The 21,574-nt window shown below is 44.5% G+C and overlaps 1 protein-coding gene across 1 annotated transcript in view; it reads left to right on the top strand.

Annotated features, from left to right (window-relative positions):
• The first annotated feature begins 397 nt into the window (after positions 1 to 397).
• The window catches only part of LOC115329597 (Krueppel-like factor 2), an 87,178-nt gene continuing 66,001 nt past the window's right edge, over positions 398 to 21,574 (top strand). Inside the window, exon 1 of the mRNA XM_029991288.4 lies at positions 398 to 1,048. Within this exon, the coding sequence (XP_029847148.4) occupies positions 926 to 1,048 (123 nt within the window). The 5' untranslated portion in view covers positions 398 to 925. The remainder of the gene's footprint in view (positions 1,049 to 21,574) is intronic.

The following is a 21,574-nucleotide window of genomic DNA, read 5'->3' on the forward strand; positions in this document are numbered from 1 at the left end:
GGAACTCACTCCGCCTAAATCAAACCTAAACCAATCCACCCCCCGATTCCAGCTTCCCCGATCACTCACCAAACACGCACACGCTCGCACACAAAACCTCCCGCCGCGACACCGAAAACAACCCCGCCACACCGCCACTCTCCGACTTTCAGTCCGCGCTCGGAAAACCCGCACAGAATCCCAAACCGCGGCTCAAACCCCGACCCGCCTTTAACTTTCCTCCCCTCCCCAAAAACCCGGCGGCACGTGCATCGATCGACACAACCGGCAACCGATCGACGACCAGAGGAGCCGCCTCCGTGCGACCAAACTCCGTTTCCCCAAACGATGAACCACAGCCAACGTTACGAACTTCGGCAGCCAATCAGACGCAGTGTAGGTGTCACGTGCTCTTCGTGGAAAAAGGCAGCAGCGACACCCGGTAGCGCGCAATCACGTGACACGTTCTCAGCGCCGGATTGGTGAAGAAGGCCCTCAGCGGCCGTCGCGGTTCTCGGCGAAGTAAACCGGAGCACCAGGGGGAGGCCCCTCGGGGACGGACCGCCGAGTCGGCCGGGCGTCGAAGATCGGCCCTCTCCGACTCATCATCCCTGGCTGCTCCGCCCGATGCGACGCAACGCCCTCACCGTAGACCGGCGTTACGTTTTTTCCCCAGTGGAGAGAGCGTGCTTATTCTTTTAAATTTTTTTTTCTCCCGGAGCGGAGGGGTGTTCAGTCGGCCACGAGGTGCGTCGCAGTCGGTGGTGCGCGGTCGAGCGCGCCTGGTTCCCGTGTGGTTGCGAAGGAAGACGAAGCGTGCACGTGCGCGTTGGTATGGAGCGTGGCGGTGGCCGTGGCGGACCGCGTGCCGGTGGCGAGCGCCGGTCTGGCCGCAGGGTTCGGCGTCGCTGAGGAAGGGAGCCCCCGGTGAGCTGTCCTGCCCCCCATGACGAGCGTGGCGACTCTGTTTTTCCTGCCCACGCCGCCGCCGCCGCCTTCCCAAGCGGGCAGCAGCAGCAGCAGCGTTGGAATTTATCACCACCACGCTGACATGGCAGATTTCCAGGACGTGAGTGAGATTCCCCTTCTTTCTGTTTCTCCTCTTTCCAGCGTGTTTGCTTTCGCTTTTTTGTAGGGGGTATGTGGTCGGCGCTATCGCGCTGCAGAACGACGCGATTCTGGATCCAGTCTCCTCACCTGCCCGGTTCGATCTGGATGAGCGCCGTACCGGCGTGCCGTCTTGTATCACTAGTAAGTGATGCACGTTAAAGGCCCCACACTAGCAGTCATACTTCACTGGCTAGAATTCTCATCTGACGACTAATTTTCGGTCTCACTTTTACTCCACTGCACAAATGGCTCATCCACAGTCCGTATAACAAGGTCGCCATACTCTGCCAGACTAACGAGACACTGCCTAAACATCCGACGATTGATTTGTTTGCTTTTGTAGTATCGCTATTCTCGCTCTTCTTTCCCGATACATCGAAACACCGATACGGTCTTGGGAAGTCGGCGACTGGTTGAGTTGGTGCACCGAGGTTCGGAGCATGTGTAGCGAAAGCTCGCGCTGCAGAACCCAGCGATCCTGGATTCAATCTCCGCCCCTGCCCTTTTCGATTTGGATGAGCATCGTATGCCGGCCTGCGGTCATGTATCACTGCGTGGTGTACGTTAAAGTTTCCAAGGCTAGCGATCGTACTGCGCTGGCTAAATGCCTCACCTATACAACGTATTGACACGCTACGGCACACTGAACTCTTGCTGTCGAAACACCGAACGACTAATTGTGTTTTGGTCCCACTCTTCTACCTCTCCTTCCCCATCTTTGAAAACCAATAGGAATTTTGGCATTGACTCGGAGGTGCCAGCTACGTCATTCCAGCCGCAACATAAAAACACTAACTGGATGTGTGAATTAGAAAACTCGCCATATGCACAACAATTAATACATCGAGAATACAAGAAAAAAGACGAACAGACGCTTGTCTCTTCATGATATATACCAAAGATGCTCATAGCCGTTTGTTCCAGAGTTTCGGGGTGAATAGCGTCGACATGTGCCTTTCGTGTATACCTCATCGTTTTCCATGTGGTTCGTGTGTGCTGTTCCTTCCGCGTGCTGGCGCTGAAGACGAAGGTGTGGCATCCGCACTCTATACTGATACAAAACACAGTAAGGCTTCGAGTGCTGTACCCTCCTATGATTAGCATTCTACCTTGAATGCATTGGTTAGGACTCGGTATCAACGTTGTCCTATAGATCTTCACTTTTCTCTCAAAGGTGAGCTCGAGAACACAGTTCCACTTTTGACCGCAGCAAACCGTGACAGTCGCGTCTCGTCCTTGAAGTCGTTTTGTTTTACTGTAAACACGTGTAATGTTATTTTCACTACACACACAAACACACACACTAACGCACACACGCTCACACACACTATATATATAAACGAACATATGCAGATTAATGAACCGCACTTAATCCAATGAATCAAAGTTTTACGAAGCCGCCGAAAGCCAATATATACGGCGGAGCCAGGATGGCTCCGCCGTCCTGCATCACAATGATGAAAAAGTGCCCGTGATGTGTGTATATATATATATGTATGTTTATATATTAATGCTTTCGTGCTCTGACCTATACAGCCACATACAGAAGTGGGCACTTCCCAACCTGTAGTCACACAAGTCTCCTCAATACCGTGTTCTCGCGAACACGTGGACCTCTTTCATTCTATACTGAACATTCAGACACAGCGCGTATTCCCTATACTTTAAATCTCGTGTCTCGTGTTCAAACTATAGGCTTACAAGATGTTCACTTGCTCAATCGTTTCCTTAATTGTCATATTGAATGGGTTAAAACAGCGCAAAAGAGACGAAGGACCAGTAAAAGGAAACACACAGACACAGCGCTGTGTCTGTGTGTTTCCTTTTACTGGTCCTTCGTCTTTTTTGCGCTGTTTTAACCCATTCAATATGACCATCAACCAACTTGCCCAACTTTCCACCTTGTTCTTGTTCCTTAATTGTATTCAGCAGACATGTTCAACTGTACTAAACAAAAATGAAAAAAAAAAAAAAAATGAAGGCGGCTATACTTGTTTTCACTTCCGCGTGAACCGAACTTCTTTCACTGCGGTTTTTGAGGTGAAAACGAGTACAAATGCCGTTACTGTGTCACTCGCTCAAGTAGTAACTAAGTAAGTTACCCGTCACCGAAAATGAACAGGAACGGGTTACTTAAGCTCAAAAGTAACGATTTACTTTCACGTTACTCCGGTTGTATCCTTTTTTTTTTCTGAAGCAGTAGCCGCTTTTTAATATATCGTGTCGTTAATATATTGCCAAGGTTTTTAACGCCTTCACGGACATAATCCTTTTTTTTTATTTTCTTGCCAGCCTTTTTTTATTCTTTTTTTGCCGTGAAATTTGAAGCGTGGCGACTGCGATGTCCGGTTTCCAGCACGCGCTCGTGTTGCCTTCCACGATGCTTCGGCTTCGCGGGCACGCTCGAAGTTCACGAGGCGCCACGAAGTGCCACCGAGTGCAGAAAGCATCGCGCTAGATGGGACGCGGGACAGGAGAAGGACCTCCTTTCCGTTCTCATATACTGTCGGTGATTCTACATAGAGTCCTTGCGGATATATACATGATATCACGAGCGCGAGCGCAACACGTGACACTTCGCAGAAGAGATCTAACGCGCATGCCCAGAATGTGCTCCATAGCCCAGTAGAAAAAGGAGGGAAGCACGCAGAAGTCGATTACTGGAATGGTCTATAAGAATGTAGGGAAGCGTCGAAGCGAAAGAGAAGTCGGGAACGCGTTCTGCCGTTTTGCCAGTATAGACAGAAGATGGCAGCGTGCAGACTTCAATTGGTGGGATGGTCTATAATATTGTAGGGAAGCGTCGAAGCGAAAGACAAGTCGGGAACATTCCTTGGTCCACGACCGACGATTCCCGCGCGCTGTTTCTGCCCTGGCACCGCTGGAAGCGAACGAACGTGGACCACGTTCGTTTCAACCTCATCGGGGTCGTTGTTTCGGACGGACCGTGAGTTACTCTCACAACTCGTGCTAGTGACCCGCTTCAAAATGAATTATGGTCGCCGCGCGCCGAGCTGAAACTCACGCTCCTGTGGAGGTGGAAAACGGCTCGTCCGAGCAAGCCGGTAGAGAACTCGACTTGCAACGTCCGAGAGAGCATAAAATCTCGTTTCCAGAAATCGCCGCGTGTACTGTATACGCGACCGTTGATTCGAGAAATTGTGATCGCGTATTGCGAAGACTTCGTAATTGTGGATCTTGTACGCGTTACTAAAAAAAAAAAGAAAAACAACAACAACAACAGTTTATTACAATTACAACAATTACAACTAGTCTTAGTTAAAACGTATTCAATTAGACTGCTTGATTACTTGAGAAGAAAAGTAAATGGCAGTTACTCGAAAAAAAAGGTTACTTCTCCGATTACTAATTGGATCTGCAAAACGACAAAGTTTTCTGCCGTTTGGAAACGGGTCTTTGATACTCTCCATTATTGGATTCGAATCGCCGAATAGACCATTTTCAAAAGTCTGCAGCGTGGTCTTATTCGCCATTACTCGATCACGTGTTCCCAGCATGCATTCGGCACTATGGCTCGCGACAGCGTTCGACCAGGACTCGGACCAATCACACGCTACGCGTCCAAGCAAATGGCGACCGCAAATGTTGCTCGACGAACTTTTGAAAAAGGCCTACTGTCGAGACCGGTTATAACGAAGTCGGTTATAACGAAATAGCGGCTACAGCGAAGCGATCACGATTTCCCATTCCCTTTTGCACTTCGTTATAACCGAACTCGGTTATAACGAAATAGCGGATATATCGAACTGGTTTCCGATTCCCGCTGACTTCGTTAGAACCGGTCTCAACAATGTTTTGAAGAACTTACCGTCTAAATCCAGCAGTTTTGTTAAACTAACCTTTCGTCGGAGACGTGTCTCAAAGGTTCCTCGGTAGGAATCTCGTAGAAACAAACGGTGACATCAAAAAGGGGAGAGACAAATAGTAACTGTTACGAGTAATTTGATTATACTTGTAATAAAAATACTGTACGAGTCTGGGTCTATAGAGGCTCGTGCGCGCGGATCTAAACGCCTCGCTGAATGTAGACGCTCTGACGTCACGCCGCCGCTGCGGTGGCGCTGCCGTCGGCACAGCGCATGCGCAGATGCTTCGCCTCGGAAAGAATCTATCTGGTTTCTGCGCTTGCGCACTGCGCACGCCCGGTGCGGGGCAAACGCGGGATCGTTTGTAAACACCGTGTGTTGGTCGATACACCGTTCTAAGGTTTACGAAATCGTGGCCTCGCCGTGTGCGATCATCACAGCCCCAGCAGGCGCGCGTTGGTCACTTAGGAGAGCGTGCAAAGCACTCACGAACGCTAGAAATAACACCAATAAGCTGCCTTTTTTTCTCTTTCGAATGGTTTACTAACGGGAAGAAAGCGGAAGGGAGCAGTAGTCCCGCCTTCAGTGAAAGCTTTCTACATATCTTCCATAACATAACACTTGTGCATCTGGTGAGCTTCGAGCGTGCAGGCGCAGCCAAAGCACGACGGAAGTCAAAGAGCGCATATACTGGAGGCATCCGAAAGAGGCACCTTCTACTTATTCTCCTATCCGTGTCTATACGTGTCCGCAATTCTTGTTGCTCACACGAAATTCCTCGGTTTCGCTATAGACTCGGGAGTACACTATAGTTTATGGCCGCTAGATATGTTATTTATACGCTTAGAATATCGGAATTCTATATTCCCCGATATTTTCGTGCGAGCCGTCCTTTTTGGTGCTTCGTGCATAGCACCGGGCGCCATTGGAGGTCGGTATACAATGCGAAAATGTGGCTCGGGCTATAGCGTTTCGCTTCATCGCGTGCCTTGTTTCACAATCTTTATGGGACGGAAAAAGTGTTTTTTGGTATTTTAGACGAAGCTACTCTCAACAATTAATGATTTTAAGCGCAATTATTTTAGGCTAGCTGGCTTGAACTACCGCCCGTTAAAAAAAAAAAAGACTTCATTATCCGATGGCTGATGTGTCGTATACTTTGATGCGTATATACTATCTAGTGGCTCAAATCTGCACCTCATTGCTGACGAGCAGTTTCAGGCACGTATTCTGGACGATGTCGATATTTTTTTTTCGCGATTTAGCGTTCATGTCGTCAAGCACCAGTTTTTACCGGCGAGGCTGCATGGCGCACCACCTGCGGGCACTCCATGACACTGTAGGAGTTCTTATAGACTTAAATTTAACGTGTTATGCGAACGAAAGGTTAGATTAATATACCCGCACGCAACTCAAAAACCGCAGTAAAAAAAGTACGGCTCCTCAAGGCTACTATTTCTTCACTTTATGTAGAGAATTAAGATACATCTTCGTTCACCTTAGATTGGCTTTATGTTATTTTACCAAGATGTACGCGTTTCAAGCGTCAAGGGCATTGTTTCTTCCTTCGACCCCCTTATCTTGGAAGAAATATACTTCGCGCAGAGCAAGAAAATGTTAAGAAGTTGTTCCCATTTTTTTTTTCGATGTGACAAGGAGTTTATAAAATGGGCATTAATTTGTACAGTACTATTTATTGTAACAACAAAGTTGGCCCGTCAAATGTTGTTCGACGATAGTGAACGAGCAAAGCACAAGGGCAATCGCACGCTTCAATCGTTTTAATCTTGTACGATGATATAACTTGTGTGGCGGACGAGAGGTGTATTGTATTGGCTCTACAAAGTCCATATTGTATGAACTTTGATATAAAACAGACGGTAGTAACGATTGAGCAAATAACATCTATTTCGTTTTTTTTTATGCACCAGGGAATTGTTATATTTCGTTGTATACGTAATTTAATGAATCTTTCGTTGTCAGATCGAATAAAACGTTGTCGTACTTTTAACTCATGGCTTGTATACTTTGTAGCGCGTAATATAGTCAGTTTTTTTTAAATGTATAATTCAGAGCTCCGTTATTTATGTGTAGGCTATAACCTGATTGAGCGTGCAGAAGTTATGTGCTTTCATCGAGAAATCGGTAACGTGGTTATTGAAACCTGCTACGCCTGGCGGGGAATACTCAGGGACGCATTGAACTGATCGATGTCCAAGTGTAAATGTCATAGCCAGAAGGATTGCAGGGCTGCGCGTTGCCATTTCAACATACCGTAATCCGGCTCTAGACCAACGTACATTACACGTGAACTTTCTCTGTGTCTTCTTTTCTTTTTCTCCTGTTTATTTCTGTTTCATTTTACTGGTGCTTGGGCAGTGATTAATGTTTCATGTAAATCTCTTTTTAACCACGTTGTATCGTGCTGTTAGCTCGCGAATCTTTTCCAAACTGATGGAAGAAATTCGAAATGTCGTCGTCTTTCAACCAATTTTTTTTTCTTCTCTGGTCCAGTTTCAGTCGCACGTGTAATTTTGTTTTGTTTGTTCTTCTTAACGAATCTATTTGTTTTCACGTTTCTAGAATGGTTGTGGCTTTCGTCTTCTCGCTTTTTGCAGGTAATCAAGCTAATCATTCATTTGGGCCACGATCCCTCTAATGGGTTTAATTGTAGTGATCATTTGGTGAACAGCTGATCAAATCAGCATTCGAGCCGAGTCAACCAATCGCGTTACTTAAGAGCTCGTGGGCGTAAACTTACGTTTATACAAATAGCACTGCTTACGAGCAAGAAGTCATTCGAGCAGCACAGTTTGTTTTTTTGGTTCATGATGGAAGCACTTCGTGGTTTTTAAATACAACGGCCACTCATATCACACTGTAGCGTACAACATGCAGCGCGTGCGCTTGCATTTGTGCACGTTTCGCAATAAAACTTAGGCACTGGTGGGGTTTGTGCGGTGCGCATTAAAGACCCCAGGTTTAGCGGTCGCGCGAAATCTTCTTTCTGCGCAGAGGGAAATACTAATCACCTCGTTTTCTAGACAGATTCGTTGGATTGGATATGGATTTTAGTCGAGCAATCTTCCACCAAGTAACCACTCACCAAAAAAGGTTTTGAACTTTTAACGTTCCTTGAACGAACCTGCATTACCCCGTCTGATTTGAACTGATCTATTTGTATTACGAAGCGAATCATTTTGATCGCGGTATATCTTTTCGTTTTAATACAATAAACGAAGGAAAAGCGGGCTATATATACTTTCGCGTTGAGTTGAGTACTTGCTTGATCAAGATTGTTTATTGCACTATGAGTGTTAACGACACAGTGTCTAGTGCGATCGCGGTGTAACTAGGATTTGCACTGGAACAACCGAAAGTGCGGGTGGTTGTCCGCATTAGTCCTCCACGTTTCTTTATTTTTTTATTTAAATTGCTTCGAAATTTAGGTGAACACAAAACATTTCACAATAACTATATGCAAAGCCGCTTTCTTTCCTTCTCCTTTTTTTTAAATTTTATTCACACGCAGCACGGTAGGAGCTTCAAAACTGTTGTGCAAGGCCCAGATCATTCGGCGTTATTTCCAATCCTGGACAGGTTTTTCTCTATCTTTTTTTATTATCTACAACAAAACAAAAAAGCACAAAACAAAAATAGCACCACGATCTGCGTAGTAGCATTGCGGTTTCGGGTAACCGATTCCTGGCCTTGTCTTCCCTTCGACATTACTGCGCAATTCAGGACAAGCCGTCCATAAATTACGAGCGAATCACTGCGTAATTTCGATAAGGGGACAGAGCGAAATCCTCACCGTCCCTTCAAACGCTTCACCTGATCTTTTTGTCTTTTATCTCGGAAGCATTAATTCTTGTGGGGTCGATCATTTATTAGTGTCTTGTTTTTGCTTCTTCTAGATAATTCTAATTAAGGACTCAATAATGAATATCGTTATCGCCATTTCTTGTTCTCGTAAACCAAGCGTATACGCAGCCTTCTACAGTGTCAAGGGCGTGTTCGACGTCTCTTTAGATAAGAGTTGCCTCACGCGAGCAATCTCGGGCAGTTCATGCCGCTGTCTACGATAAGGTAATTAAAAACACCCGAGGATTTTCTTTTTCTGCGTGTTTATTTTGTTTTAGTTTCTAAAGCGTATTGTGAATTGTATTGTGTCTAAAGAGTATTGTGACCAGTTTGAGAAACAATTTAATTTAGATAATTAGTTTTCTGCGACCAATTGTTAAATAAATCATTTTTTTTAACGGGTATGTGAACATTTTAGTTCTGTTGAAGGAAAAACTTCACCGTTTTATTATTTTTCTTCACAAACGCTTTAATGACAAAGAAAATGTAACAACTCTGGTCACACTCTTAAGTTATTTGTTTATGTGACCCAAAATAAATCCTATTTTTACTCACACCATTCTTAAACAAAAGGTTAATATATAAATAAAAATATATACTTCTCTTAAAAAAAAAAAAAGAAGAAAAATCTCAAAACTTTACAGTTATATCCTTCAATATTCGACCATTTAATTCCAGAAATGGTTCTGGGAAAACAAAAACAAACAAACAAACAAAACAAATCAAAAACAAAGACAAATACCGGTGCACTACCAGCAGCTGCCACCTTCACTCCCCTTGCAAAGCCTATACCCTTCGTGAGGCGACGATGCGACTGCCGGAAGCCACCTTCGAAATTTGTATTCCGGAATACCTCGAAACATTCTCCCGTTGCGATGGGTGTCAGGAATGACGGTGAATATTCGTCGATTCGGGACATTTTTTTTCTAAACTTTTGGTAATAGCCGAATCTCGCAGTGGGGCCAAGTGAAGTCAATAGATATGATGGTTTATTTTCGTAACAAATATTTTAACCAGAAACACGAGAGTTCTTTTTTTAAAGCCGCAGTCACCATTGCTCGTATACAGGAATGGGCAGTATTTCAAATACAAGTATTTGAAATACGCATTTCAAATAATTTTTGTATTTTGCATTTGTATTTAATTACTAATTGGGTAATGTATTTGACCTGTGTATTTAAATACTAAAACGCGGGTATTTCAAATACAATTTTAATTAAATACAATTTTGTGGGCTAAAATACATCCCTCAAATTTATTGTCACGACTCATTTTGCTCATCGTAAGACGTGTCCAGAGCAGGAAGATAACATACGTCCTGCACCGAATGCAGTGTCTCTCAATCAAGCACAAGCGTTTAGTGACTTTGGGATTACGGTGCTAGTCCAGGGCAAGAATAGTGACGAAATCGACGTTCACAGGCAGACTGGCTAAATAAGTGCCTGTGACAACTTGTGATGCTTTCCAGCCTGATTTCCATCCATATTTTTGCCTGGAACATTCTAAATGCGCGGGTCGTCCAGATTTTCGTAACTGTGAGTTGCAACAATAAAAAAAATTCTCTAGCTAGTGCTGCGCGTCTTGGTCGTCTCGGTTCTTTGTTGGTCTATACCAAAATGTAATCGACAAAAGAAACTGCTTGAAGCTCTGTACTTGTTTCATCTATTACGTCCAAGCTGATTACATTTTTTTTGTGATTATATTTCTATTACGTTACTATAGCCTCGCACACTAACTCCCAAGTGTGCGATGCAAAATTAAGAGGAGATACCCAGAAACCCGTTGCAGGTGCCCTGAAGTCGCTGACGCAAATTTTGAGGAATGTATTTGGAAAAGTAATTGGAGGAGACCAAATACATTTGTTTGTATTTGTATCTTGTACTTAAATGCTTTTTTGAAAATGTAATTAGATTTGTAATTAAATACAATTTTAACGAAATATTTTGTATTTGAATTTCGATACATATTTGCATGTATCTTGCCCATCCCTGCTCGTACACGTGACACGAAAGGGCACGGAGTTCTCCGCGGACATGGTGGCAGAAATATCCGCGGACACTAACTCCCTAGGAGAGTAAGGTACGTTGTTGGGCTAGTTGGTTCATCTTAGTAAAACATATAAAATAGCGCAACAGAAACAAGGACAAGAAGTAAACAGGACAGGCGCCTGTCCTGTTTACTTCTTGTCCTTGTTTCTGTTGCGCTATTTTATATGGTTTCCCTAGGAGAGACTTTTAGGGAACCGTTTTTGCACAACCGATATACGGTACAGGAAGGGCCCTCCGGTTACGCACTGCGCATCTGCGAGTCTTTATAGTGGTAGCGCATGCGCAGTTCGTAGCAGAGGGCCCGTCGTATACCGTATCGGATGTGCAGAAACGGTTCCCTAGAACTCCCTAGTATCTGCAGACTGTTTGTCGTGCCGTATCGGACGTGCAAAAACGGTTCCCTAGAACTTTCTAGCTTCTGCAGACTGTTTGTCGTACCCTATCGGGACGTGCAAAAGCGGTTCCCTAGAGCTTTCTAGTTTCTGCAGACTGTTTTTCGTGCCGTATCGGATGTGCGAAGCCAGTTCCCTAGAACTCCCCAGTATCTGCAGACTTCGTCGTACCGTATCGGATGTGCAAAAACGGTTCCCTAGACTTCCCTAATGTCTGCAAACTGTTCTTTTTTTTTTTTTTTTTTTTTTTTTTTTTTTTGTAGGACGTTTTAGCAGTGGAACCGTACACTATGGGAACAGAGAGTCACTGTCACGACGAAGAATCCACTTCTTGCGCCATCGTTTAAAACTTCTCTATAGCTTTTTTGAAAACTTATGGGACATTTGAAAACACTCGACTCCTTTATAGTAGCATGTTCGCGCCGTAAGTCATTCTTAATCGGGGTCAACGTTTCCCTGGGACTTTTACCGATGTTCGCGCGAGATTCGGTGTTTATTGGCTGCTCTCTTTTGTTCCTGTCATTCGTTGTTTGCACTCATATTGTAGCACGAACGCGTACAACTTTTCTCTGGTTGTTGAGCATGCAGCGACGTCGTTCGTCTGCGTCGCACGTGAGCGAAAGTTGGTATAGAACGTTCGGAAACACGCGGGCACAAACATCTGTCGTATTTTAAGGTCACTATATACTATAGAGCAACCTTATCGTATTCGCCTCCACCAGCGTCACACTGCGGCCATTCAGGAAATTAAAATTGTCGCGGCCTCGTACATCATCTAGGGATATCCCGCTTGGCATTACTGGGGTCGGGCTTAAGGACGGCTTTGGATCTGTTTTTCTCTGGTTGTTGCCTCCTTTTGTGGAATCAAAACAATTTCTACTTTACATTTGAGTTTGAGATCAACCTTGTATATGACTGTATTACACGCATGAAAAAAAAGAAAAGAAAAAATAACAACCTTTGCTGGTCTGTATTTTGATAGTCAAAAGTTCCGAATCGGACAACACAAAGTTGGAGAAACTTTGCTGTAGTGTCCCAACCGCTAGGGACGACGTTTTGGGGCGGTGACTGGGCATTCAGCGATGTTCAATGTTCCGAGTGTTTATTTTTCACGTGCTTACCTATAGCATGAAGGCCTCGGAGGTAAGGCACAGGAACATGAGATACATACGCACCACAAATATACACGCTTAAGATCGTACACGAGCTTTAAACCGTGCACATGTATAAATGTCATACTCACGCGTAAAAAAAAATGTATTTTTTTTTTACGCTGCACAATTTCTGTTTATAACACGTTGGATCCGTGATACCGCGGCGACAAGCACTGAAGACGATCTGGCGAGACGAGTAGAACTGTAGAAGGCGAGAAGCATAAAACTGTCTATTGATCCATGAACTAATATATGCAAAAACTAAACATCCCGGATAGACCTCCTGTTGTTTAAAGTCTCTTAGTCCGGATAAAATGTTATTATGTTAAAAATATTATTCTTGACCAAAACATATGCCGTAGATTATCCGTTCACATATTTTTCTTAAAGTGTTCGTATCTCAACGGAAAAAAAAAAAAAAAAAAAACGATACTGTTCTCTTTTCTCCCAGATACGTAATATTTTGTAAAAACCAAAAAAAAAAAAAAAAACGCATAAAGATAAGTTTTGCCATTCTATGTCAATCTCGAGGTTAGCGGTGAAGGGTTTAGTCTAGTGAAAATACAAGGAAGGGAGAGAGGGGGCTTTGGGTAGTAACACACTAAATGTCCCCGAAAAAAAAAAAAAAGTTTTTTTCTCTTAATCGCAAGAATAACCGACGCATCGTTGAGCGCCCGGTTTCCCAACGAAAAGCAGCGCTAGTGGTTCGAACCACAGGCCGAAATTTCAAAACTTATCCTCCTTATGTTATTCAGAAGTTATATGAGATTTTCTTAAATTTTCAATGGTGAAATGGCAACCGAAAAAGCCCACGAACAGACTGGTCCGAATGGCGTGAACCACCAAAATAAAAACATTATTTCTATAGTAAAGAAAAAAAAAAAAAGATCCAACCGTAATTATTGTTTTTTTTTTTTTTTCTTTATCACGTTGTACAATTTACATAAGATTAAAGGACAACAGATGTCTAAATTGCCCTTCCACAGCGCTGAACCCATATTGCGAAAGCTCGAAGGCAGATCAAACTCCCACTGTATATTCATCCAGGTATATCGTTTCTCTACTTCGAGTAGCTCGTCCTTGCCGAAATCCCTGTCGCTCTGAATTAAATATGAGTCGAACGTCAGTGAGAGTCGTAATGCGACCCCCACAAAGTCCCTTCTCGTTAAGAGTCAGCTTCTTTTGAAAGAGGAGTGCCGGCCTTGCCGCTCGTGTATTGACGCCCCCTTTGCTTACGGCTTCTCTAACGTTCCCTTTAACCGGGTCGTTTATATATTGTTTGTTCGGTTTGAGGACGCCGATATATTGACGTTGCGCAGCGTTGTTTGAGAGCTTCGTATATCTGCCTGCACGTAAAGAAGCCGAAGGTCGAATAAGTTCGCGGACGATCGAAAAGTGATCTCGTATGACTTCGTTCTTGGACGTCGTGACCAAATACGCGGACGAAGAGTGCAGGTATGGGCGTGTTTGGCGGGAAACTGCTTCCGTCGCATCATGACGTCACTTTGTTTCGACGGTGTTTCCCTGCAGCAGAGCTCGTATAAAGTGTACTCGTGTGTTATTCTTTAGTAGTGTGCACACACTTGCGTTTGCTTATACTATTTGTGTTTCTTTTTTTTTTTATTCGGCCGTAATCCGATTTTTTTTTTGTGATAACGCGGAATGTAAACACAGAGTGTCTAATATCGAACACAGTCGAGGTTATGAAGCACGGGCTTGCACACCGACACAGTGTGTACAGTACGGCGCACCGTACATTCGGTTTGATGGGCGCCCTCGTGAATGTACGGTGCGCCATAACAGAGAAGCCTTCGTTCGCCCACACCGGGCAAACCAGATCCGGCAGAAGTGAAGCGTCTGCTTACGCGCACTGCCGACCGCAGCGCCACCGCCGTTACGTGGCTTCAAAAGTCGGTCTGTATAAAGCCGCAGCGCCTCTCAGCACTTTGACCGCGCACCTGTAGCATCTTTGTTTTTGTTTGCCCCGAGAAAGTGATAGCCGGTTGAATAACACCATTCTATGGCCCGTATCAGCTTAATTCTAACCGCAGCTCACCATTGACTCCGTCGGATCGACGTCGGTTGTTGTCAGACTCAAAGTAAAACGGAGTAGAGTGTGGGAGGGACATTCACTGGACGCCATATTTGAGTGCCCTCTTCGCTGCTGGGAATGCTCAGAACGAGTTCACACTTATGTAGTTCCCAAGACAGCCACTCTCGATGATATGTGGAGTGCGCGTTGCGAGAAAAAGCACAGTGGAAGCTCGCCGCCAGCACGGTGAGCTGAGCAACTATGCACTCAGCTATGACCGCCGGGGAACACCCGCTATGGCTATACGTTCTTCGCCGCAGTGAGCGTGGCGGTTTGGGGATGCCACTGGTCTTCGTCCCTCACCTGGTATCTGCTTTCACAGGGTGTTCCTCACCCGTCTGTGTTTGCGCTTTCAGAGCGATCAAAAGTTTGAAATCTCACGCATCTTGTGCCTGTTGGCAACAATACTTTCCCAATTTCATTAAAAAAAAAAAGTACTTCTCAGACGGCAGTGAATTTGTTTTTCCACGTAAATATGGCATTAAGCGGCGAAAGATTGAAATGCGATTGGCGTCCGGAAAAAGAGTTTCGCTACCTTTTCTGCCTCCCACCGTGGCTCATCTGAGTCGCGGAGGAGGCTTGAGAGAAGCGCAACTTCCTTTTTGTGCTCGGACCGTAGCTCGGATTTTCTCCGATAGCCCGCTCTTATTAACTCTTATTAAGAACAGTTCATTCCTAATTCTCCCGTTGCCAGTATAACCGCGTTCTCGGGCATCTCTTATATTTGACTGAACGCGAAGCAAACATATGAAATAAAGTAAGCCTCTGACACGTCAACAGCAATTATGATTATTATTTATGGGAATACTATATATCCGCTAGAGCTAGCAAACGACTTCAGTTGCGTTTGAGACCTTGTTCCTGTCATTTCTCTATGTTTGGTTGGCTTAGTTTTTCCCCATCGTACCTGGTTTGTTTGTTTTTAGCGAAAAACAGAGACATCGGTCTTTGCTGAGCGCTCTAACCGGCAACTACCTTGCAAATTAAAAAAAAAAGAAGAAAAAAAAAGAAAAGGTTGTCGAGGATTTAAAGAAAAAAAAAAAAAAAGGTATCCACACGCTTAAGCATAGATATATGTCGTAGTTGATCCTGAAGCTTTGTGTCTTTTGAGAAACGTTACCAAAGTTTTGGGGGCTATGCGCTGGTATGTTGGGTTTCCTGCTATACGTCTAATCACAATGGAAGCAAACAGTTCAACGAAGGGCGGTTTCACGAAATTCGGTTCCACTTCCGGACAGCCGTTTGAGGATGCACGCTATTGAACCGTTTTCCGTCATTTATTTACGATTACGCCTACGCGATTCTTTGTTTGCGTGCATTTCGGTGGTGGTATACAGATCTCAGAACCATGCAAAAAGGGCGTCGTCGAAGACATGCGTGGAATTATAGAGTATCGGTTGAGGCTCATTCATGTTCCTAATATACCTTAACTAAAGCAGCGCTAAAAATAAATAAATAGAAACTCAGGTTATATGTAAAACGCTGCTCTCGCGCCTAGAAAACAAAGTAGCACAGGTTCAATGAGGTCACTAGAGAAGCTCCGCTTGGACTAAGTGTTGCACAATATTCTCCGATTTCTTTTTTTTTTTTTGTGTGTACGCCGCCAATTTGGTGCTTAGCGCAGAGCGGGCATGATGGACTTTTTTCAAGCGTAAGCGCCACCTAGGGGGCTGACTCAAAAGCTTCAATATTTCCGCACTAACCGCTCATTCACACTGGAAGCGGACCCGCGTTCGCAACCGCTTTCCGAACGCGGATCCGCTTCCAGTGTGAATGAGCGGTAACGGCGGTGGTAGGAGAGCAAGATCACCTAAAGCGAGCACCCTCAACTTCGTGAATCAAAGGCGACGTATAAGAACCATGCATGTAAGAATGAATAGGGAGCTTACGTAGACCGTTTTTGCCGTCCCGCAATGCCCTCCGCAACCCGCTACGGTACCCGGAAGTCTACAGTCAAGGTTATCGGCGCGCAGGCGCAGTAGCAACTTCTTCGCTGCGGAGTGCTTAGCGAAGGGGGAAACGCGGTCTACGAAAACTTCCTCATTATACCTAGTGTACGCTTTCGACGACGTTCGCTTTTCGTGGAGCGAAAAGACTCTGTGATGCCGCCATTATCGAGCGTCGGGTTTGGCTCTGCACAGAGTTGGTAGACTGGCTTTAGCGAAGGGACCTAGAGATCCTTTCCGAAATTCAGTCTGGCCACTTCGATAACTATCACTCTCTAAGTGTGTATCGTCTGTTACATGCTAATGGCGGCCATAGACCTTTCCGGAAAATCCGAGGAGACATCGCGAAGGGTGTGGGGCTGCTCAGATGTCTACGCCCGTGCACGATTCATTTTCTCTTTCACGATTCATTGACACGATTATTTTTTTCTAACTAAAAATTAGAACGCAAAAAAATTAATAAAAATAAAGCGAACACAAAAGAAGATGCATACCTTTTTTTTTGCTTTCCTTCCCCCTTCTGTGCGTTCTGAAACCACAAAATGTTAAACCAACGTCGAATTCGTCTTCGATCCCTGAATAATTTCACGTGCCGTACATGAGAATGTCACAATGCCTCAGCAGACGGTGGGGGCGCCACGATTTTCCGGAAAGGTCTATTGTTTGATGGCCGGTAAAGGAAGAATGATGGCTGGCGAAGAAAGAGGCGAAACTGAAGCGGTTCTGTATTTGAGTAAAGCCACTTAAATCGTCTTCACGTGGCCCGTCAGGATCACGAATATCGAGAGTATTTTTCAATTTGGTGCACGGAGACTGCAGAAAGAAAAAATTCAAAGTACCGCCCCCTTTTTCTTTGAGCGTGACGTTATAAGTTAAGTTTTTGGAATCTCAGCTCTGAGGCATCTTCAGCGCCTATCAAAGCTACGCACGCGCACTCTCGCTATTTTCAAAAAGGGGTCAGAAAGAGACGTCACGACTGTTGTCAGTGCGGGGGAACATACCTGGCAAGCTTGTAATTGCACGTGCTGCCCACACGAGCGACACACGCTTGGCGGCCGAAAGGTCCTTTTATGACGTAACGACTGATACCGTTTTTTTGTGTTTTCTCGCGTTTAGTTACATCTTCGGGGAAAGCGAACGTGATATCCACATTCATGGGATAAATTACCCTGGAAATCACCTTTAACTCGTTTTTAATTTTTTTTAAAGAACCTCTTCAGCTTCTTTTTAAGCTGAGACTGCGTCCGATGCCACAAGCACGAGGTCGCTGCTTCTTCCACAGAGCGAGTACTCGCGGTAGAAATGCACGTCTGAAAGCTAGGGGCGCGGGTTAGCTCGCGCTTGTAGCTTTGGCTGCAGTTTCAGCTTAAGGGTGAACTGAGTATATAGACACGCACTGATGCGGAGCCTGAAGATTCCAGACGCTAGTTTCTCTGAGCGTTGTTCAATGTTTTCATGACGAGAATTTTACTACGCATTTGAGGGTGTCATGTAAGTCCGCGGAACGCTCGGCTTCGCAACGCACCAGACAGCCCATGGCAATAGAGAGTTTTTGTAGCTCGTGTTTTCAGGACATGCTACTTTGTCGCGGGAACTCGCCCTGCCACTTCAATGCATGCTCTGAAGCGCGCGCTACTAAAACTACTAAAATGTGAATTTTATCGAGAGTTATACTCAACAAAGCGCCTCTTACACACTGGTAGTTTCGTGACACCATCGAAACTAGAACAATCGGAGAAATAACTCTGGTGCAAAGAACACCGCAACTTTCGTACGTCTGCCGTTGATGAAGAGGGGCTAGACATTAATCGCTATTAGCGTATTTGATGGAGTACATCGCTCTAAATTAATGGACTGGTGTACTTAAACAATTCCATGGCTGGCATTTCAACCCGATGTAGTGCAAAGAGATATAAAAATCGACAACCATAAAACACAGCACATGCACTTTACAATAAATAGAAATATATTATACTTTAATCATTATCATCAGCACTATGACGAAAATAATCCCTCGAAAAGGGGGACAAAGGATGAACACAAATATCCAAACACAGCTACGCGACTGGTCCGTGAGCGAACAAATCGGCCTGGTCCTGGCTTTACTGGAAAGGGAGAGGTCCCTGGTTCGATACCAGGACCACGGCCACGCCAGGACCAAGTGGATTTGTTTCGTCGCGTACCAGTTTGTTCTTTGTCACCGTTGTTCCCTCTCTCCGGGGATTATTTTTTTCATTGATGTCCAGCTCGTTTTCCACTAAGTCTCGTTTTCTACTAAGACTTATTGGTATTGTCTTCAGTTCGTTCAGCAGGAGGTTGTTATCGTGACACCACTTAGCCACTTCACACACATAATCCTGAAGAACTGCTCACTTAGAATGCGAACGGACCTGACGAAACAGTTCTATATTACCTGCAAATAATAGCACCTCAGAATATTTAACTGAAAACACAATGTCATTAACAAAGCACGAACACAAAAGAGATCCTGAATTTTTCCCTTGGGGCACACCTGAAGACGAAGAAAGAGAAGGATTCGGTCATAAATTCCGAAACACGAACGAAATTTGTACGACTGAAGAGATAACTTTTAAACAAAGAACAGTACGTCGAACAGAGCCCATAATCGTCCAGGTTACGCAGGAGCATATCGTATTTATATAAATAACTGGATGGAAAAATGGAACATAAATAAATAGATGGAAGTATTTATAAAAGCATTCGTGAAGCGTTATCTCAAAGACGTTAGAAAACTGCAAAGCAAAGGCACTGAACGGTAATTTTTCACTATGCTACGATCACCAGACTAAAAAATTATCACTATGACAAATTGTTTCCATCTAGACGGAAATTTGGCCAACTGTAACGACAAGTTAAAAAATGTATAACAACACCGGAGATAAATGTTTAGCGGAGCCTTTTATGATAAAACGAGGAATTCCGTCCGCGCCAGCCAACAACTTTGGCTTCATTTTTCTAATGCATGATTTTATTCCTAATTCATCTATGGAGACAGAAGCAAAAATATCGGGTGTTTTTATGCATGATAGAATAAAAATTCGCGTTGAAATCAGGTGAAAATTATGACTTGAAATGCTGGGCAAGCATGTTTTCGACTTCTGCTGAATGCGATGTACTGCCGGAACTTATCACGCAAAAAAAGGAGCACTATAGCTATAATTTTTTTTAGAGGTTACAAAGTTTTAAAAGTCTTTGGGCTTAGACTTAGAGTGCATATCAGACTTGGTCTAAGATACAGGACCTTTTTCATCTCTCTTGAACTGCCATTTTGCTGAAGAGCGACACTCACTGGACTTTAGCGACCATTTTGGACTATGAGCCAGATGTTGTGAAGCTTGCAACAGTTGGGGCCGATTGCGCCAACGCCGCTTATCTTAACCCAAAGCGGCACTTTCCTAAGCCGGCTTAGCGCCCTAAACCGAGCTCAGGTAAGCACGGGTTTAAATTCCGGTTGCACCAACGTTAAGCCGGCTTTACAGACGCGCCCCTAGCTAAACGCTGGATTTGCGTAGGGAATCTAGGGATAAACAGAGCGAACTAGGGAACGCTCAGAGGGACGAATACGATTGGTGGAGAGGAATCACGTGATGTAAACAAAAAAGAAAAAAACTGCCTTAGTAGTTGTCGTCGGCGTCTGCTTTTCGCTGTATTTCTTCGGTGAGTAACAAATTAAAGGTCTCCAAATTCAATCATTTTTTTGTTTAACTTTCAATAACAGAAGTCAAAGCTTCAAATAAACACAAATGCTCTTTACATCTGTGATTGTGTGTTTCATACCGGTTGATAACAGGTTATTTTGACAGTGGTAGTAGTTTTCGTGCTCACATTTTGAGGCGAAGGAGCCATCGGGGGCCCCAAATCTCACCGAACGCGAGAAGGACACTCTACTCGCTACATCGCTGATGACAAAGCATCATGAATATAAGTAGGCAGGTAAGATGACTACTAAAATCAAGTCAAACCTGAGACCGATGAAGTTCAAAACAGTGACGAACTAGCCACGGTAGCTGCGAAAATGCCCGGAAATCGTCGAATAGAAGTCGTCGAGAGGTCAGGTCACGAGACCTTGCATCGACGGTACTCGTTGCTATCAGCAAGGTGACAGAACTGCACTGTACCGTCGTTGAACATCCGCTGCAGCCTCAAACGGGCTTCAGTTTCACACTGTCGAGTTCAGAAAAAAAAAAAAAACTCCCACTAGTACATCACATCGTGCCGATAAGAACAGTCGTCTCTTCGCATTGCCTGCCCCAGCCTGCCCCGATACAGCAACGAACAAATCTAGCATAGTAGTCGCTACGATTTGTGTCGCCACGAATGAAAGATATAAAGCAAAATATTCCTAAAAAATCGCGATCACCAAAAAAGTTACGGTTATGAAAGGATACAGTTTTCTGAAGCCAAGATTCTACTCGCGAGGTTAGGAAAATTCACTGAAGATTGTCTCAAAACTCAGAAAACGAAAGAAATTGAATTTTCGTTGTTTTATTACTTAAAAGCGCCGCAATCTAATGCGAACGGCAGAGGTGTCGACAATCAGCTGATCGCCGAGATCATGTTTCAACGCGCTGATCGAATTGAAGGATACGCGCTGCAAGTGTAAATAAACAAGGTGGTAAATAACAATACGTTACGGTTATGCGAAAATTAGTAAGTACATACGAATAAGCTCGTTGACAGAAGAACCAACGGGAAGACAGACGTGAGCCCCGTGAGCCCCACAGACACACAGCTCCGTACTTATCTCGGTTAGGGCTAACACGCCCTGAGAGTGGAGAGCCAACTTGAAAACAGGGGTCGATAAACACTTCACGCGACAATATTTAGCGTAGTTTAGTGCTAGGTTTAGCGATAAGCGAGTTTGGTGCAACCGAACGAAACCGAAACTAAGCTTAGGTACCCGGCTAAGCTCCGCTTTGCGCTAAGCGGCGTTGGTGCAACCGGCCCTTGATAATATAAATACTTGGGTGTAATATTGACGAGTGTTCTAAAATTTAATAAACATGTGAATTATGATATGAAGGGTAACCTAAAGGGTGTTGGTATTTACGAAGGAAGTTGTTTAAACCCCATCCTTTAGTGAAACTCGTGGCTTACAACGGTCTCGTCCGTTCATAACTAAGTATGCTTCGAGTAAAGGT

The sequence above is a fragment of the Ixodes scapularis genome, unplaced genomic scaffold, assembly GCF_016920785.2.
Source record: "Ixodes scapularis isolate PalLabHiFi unplaced genomic scaffold, ASM1692078v2 PGA_scaffold12__126_contigs__length_90152505, whole genome shotgun sequence".
NCBI lineage: Eukaryota > Metazoa > Arthropoda > Arachnida > Ixodida > Ixodidae > Ixodes > Ixodes scapularis.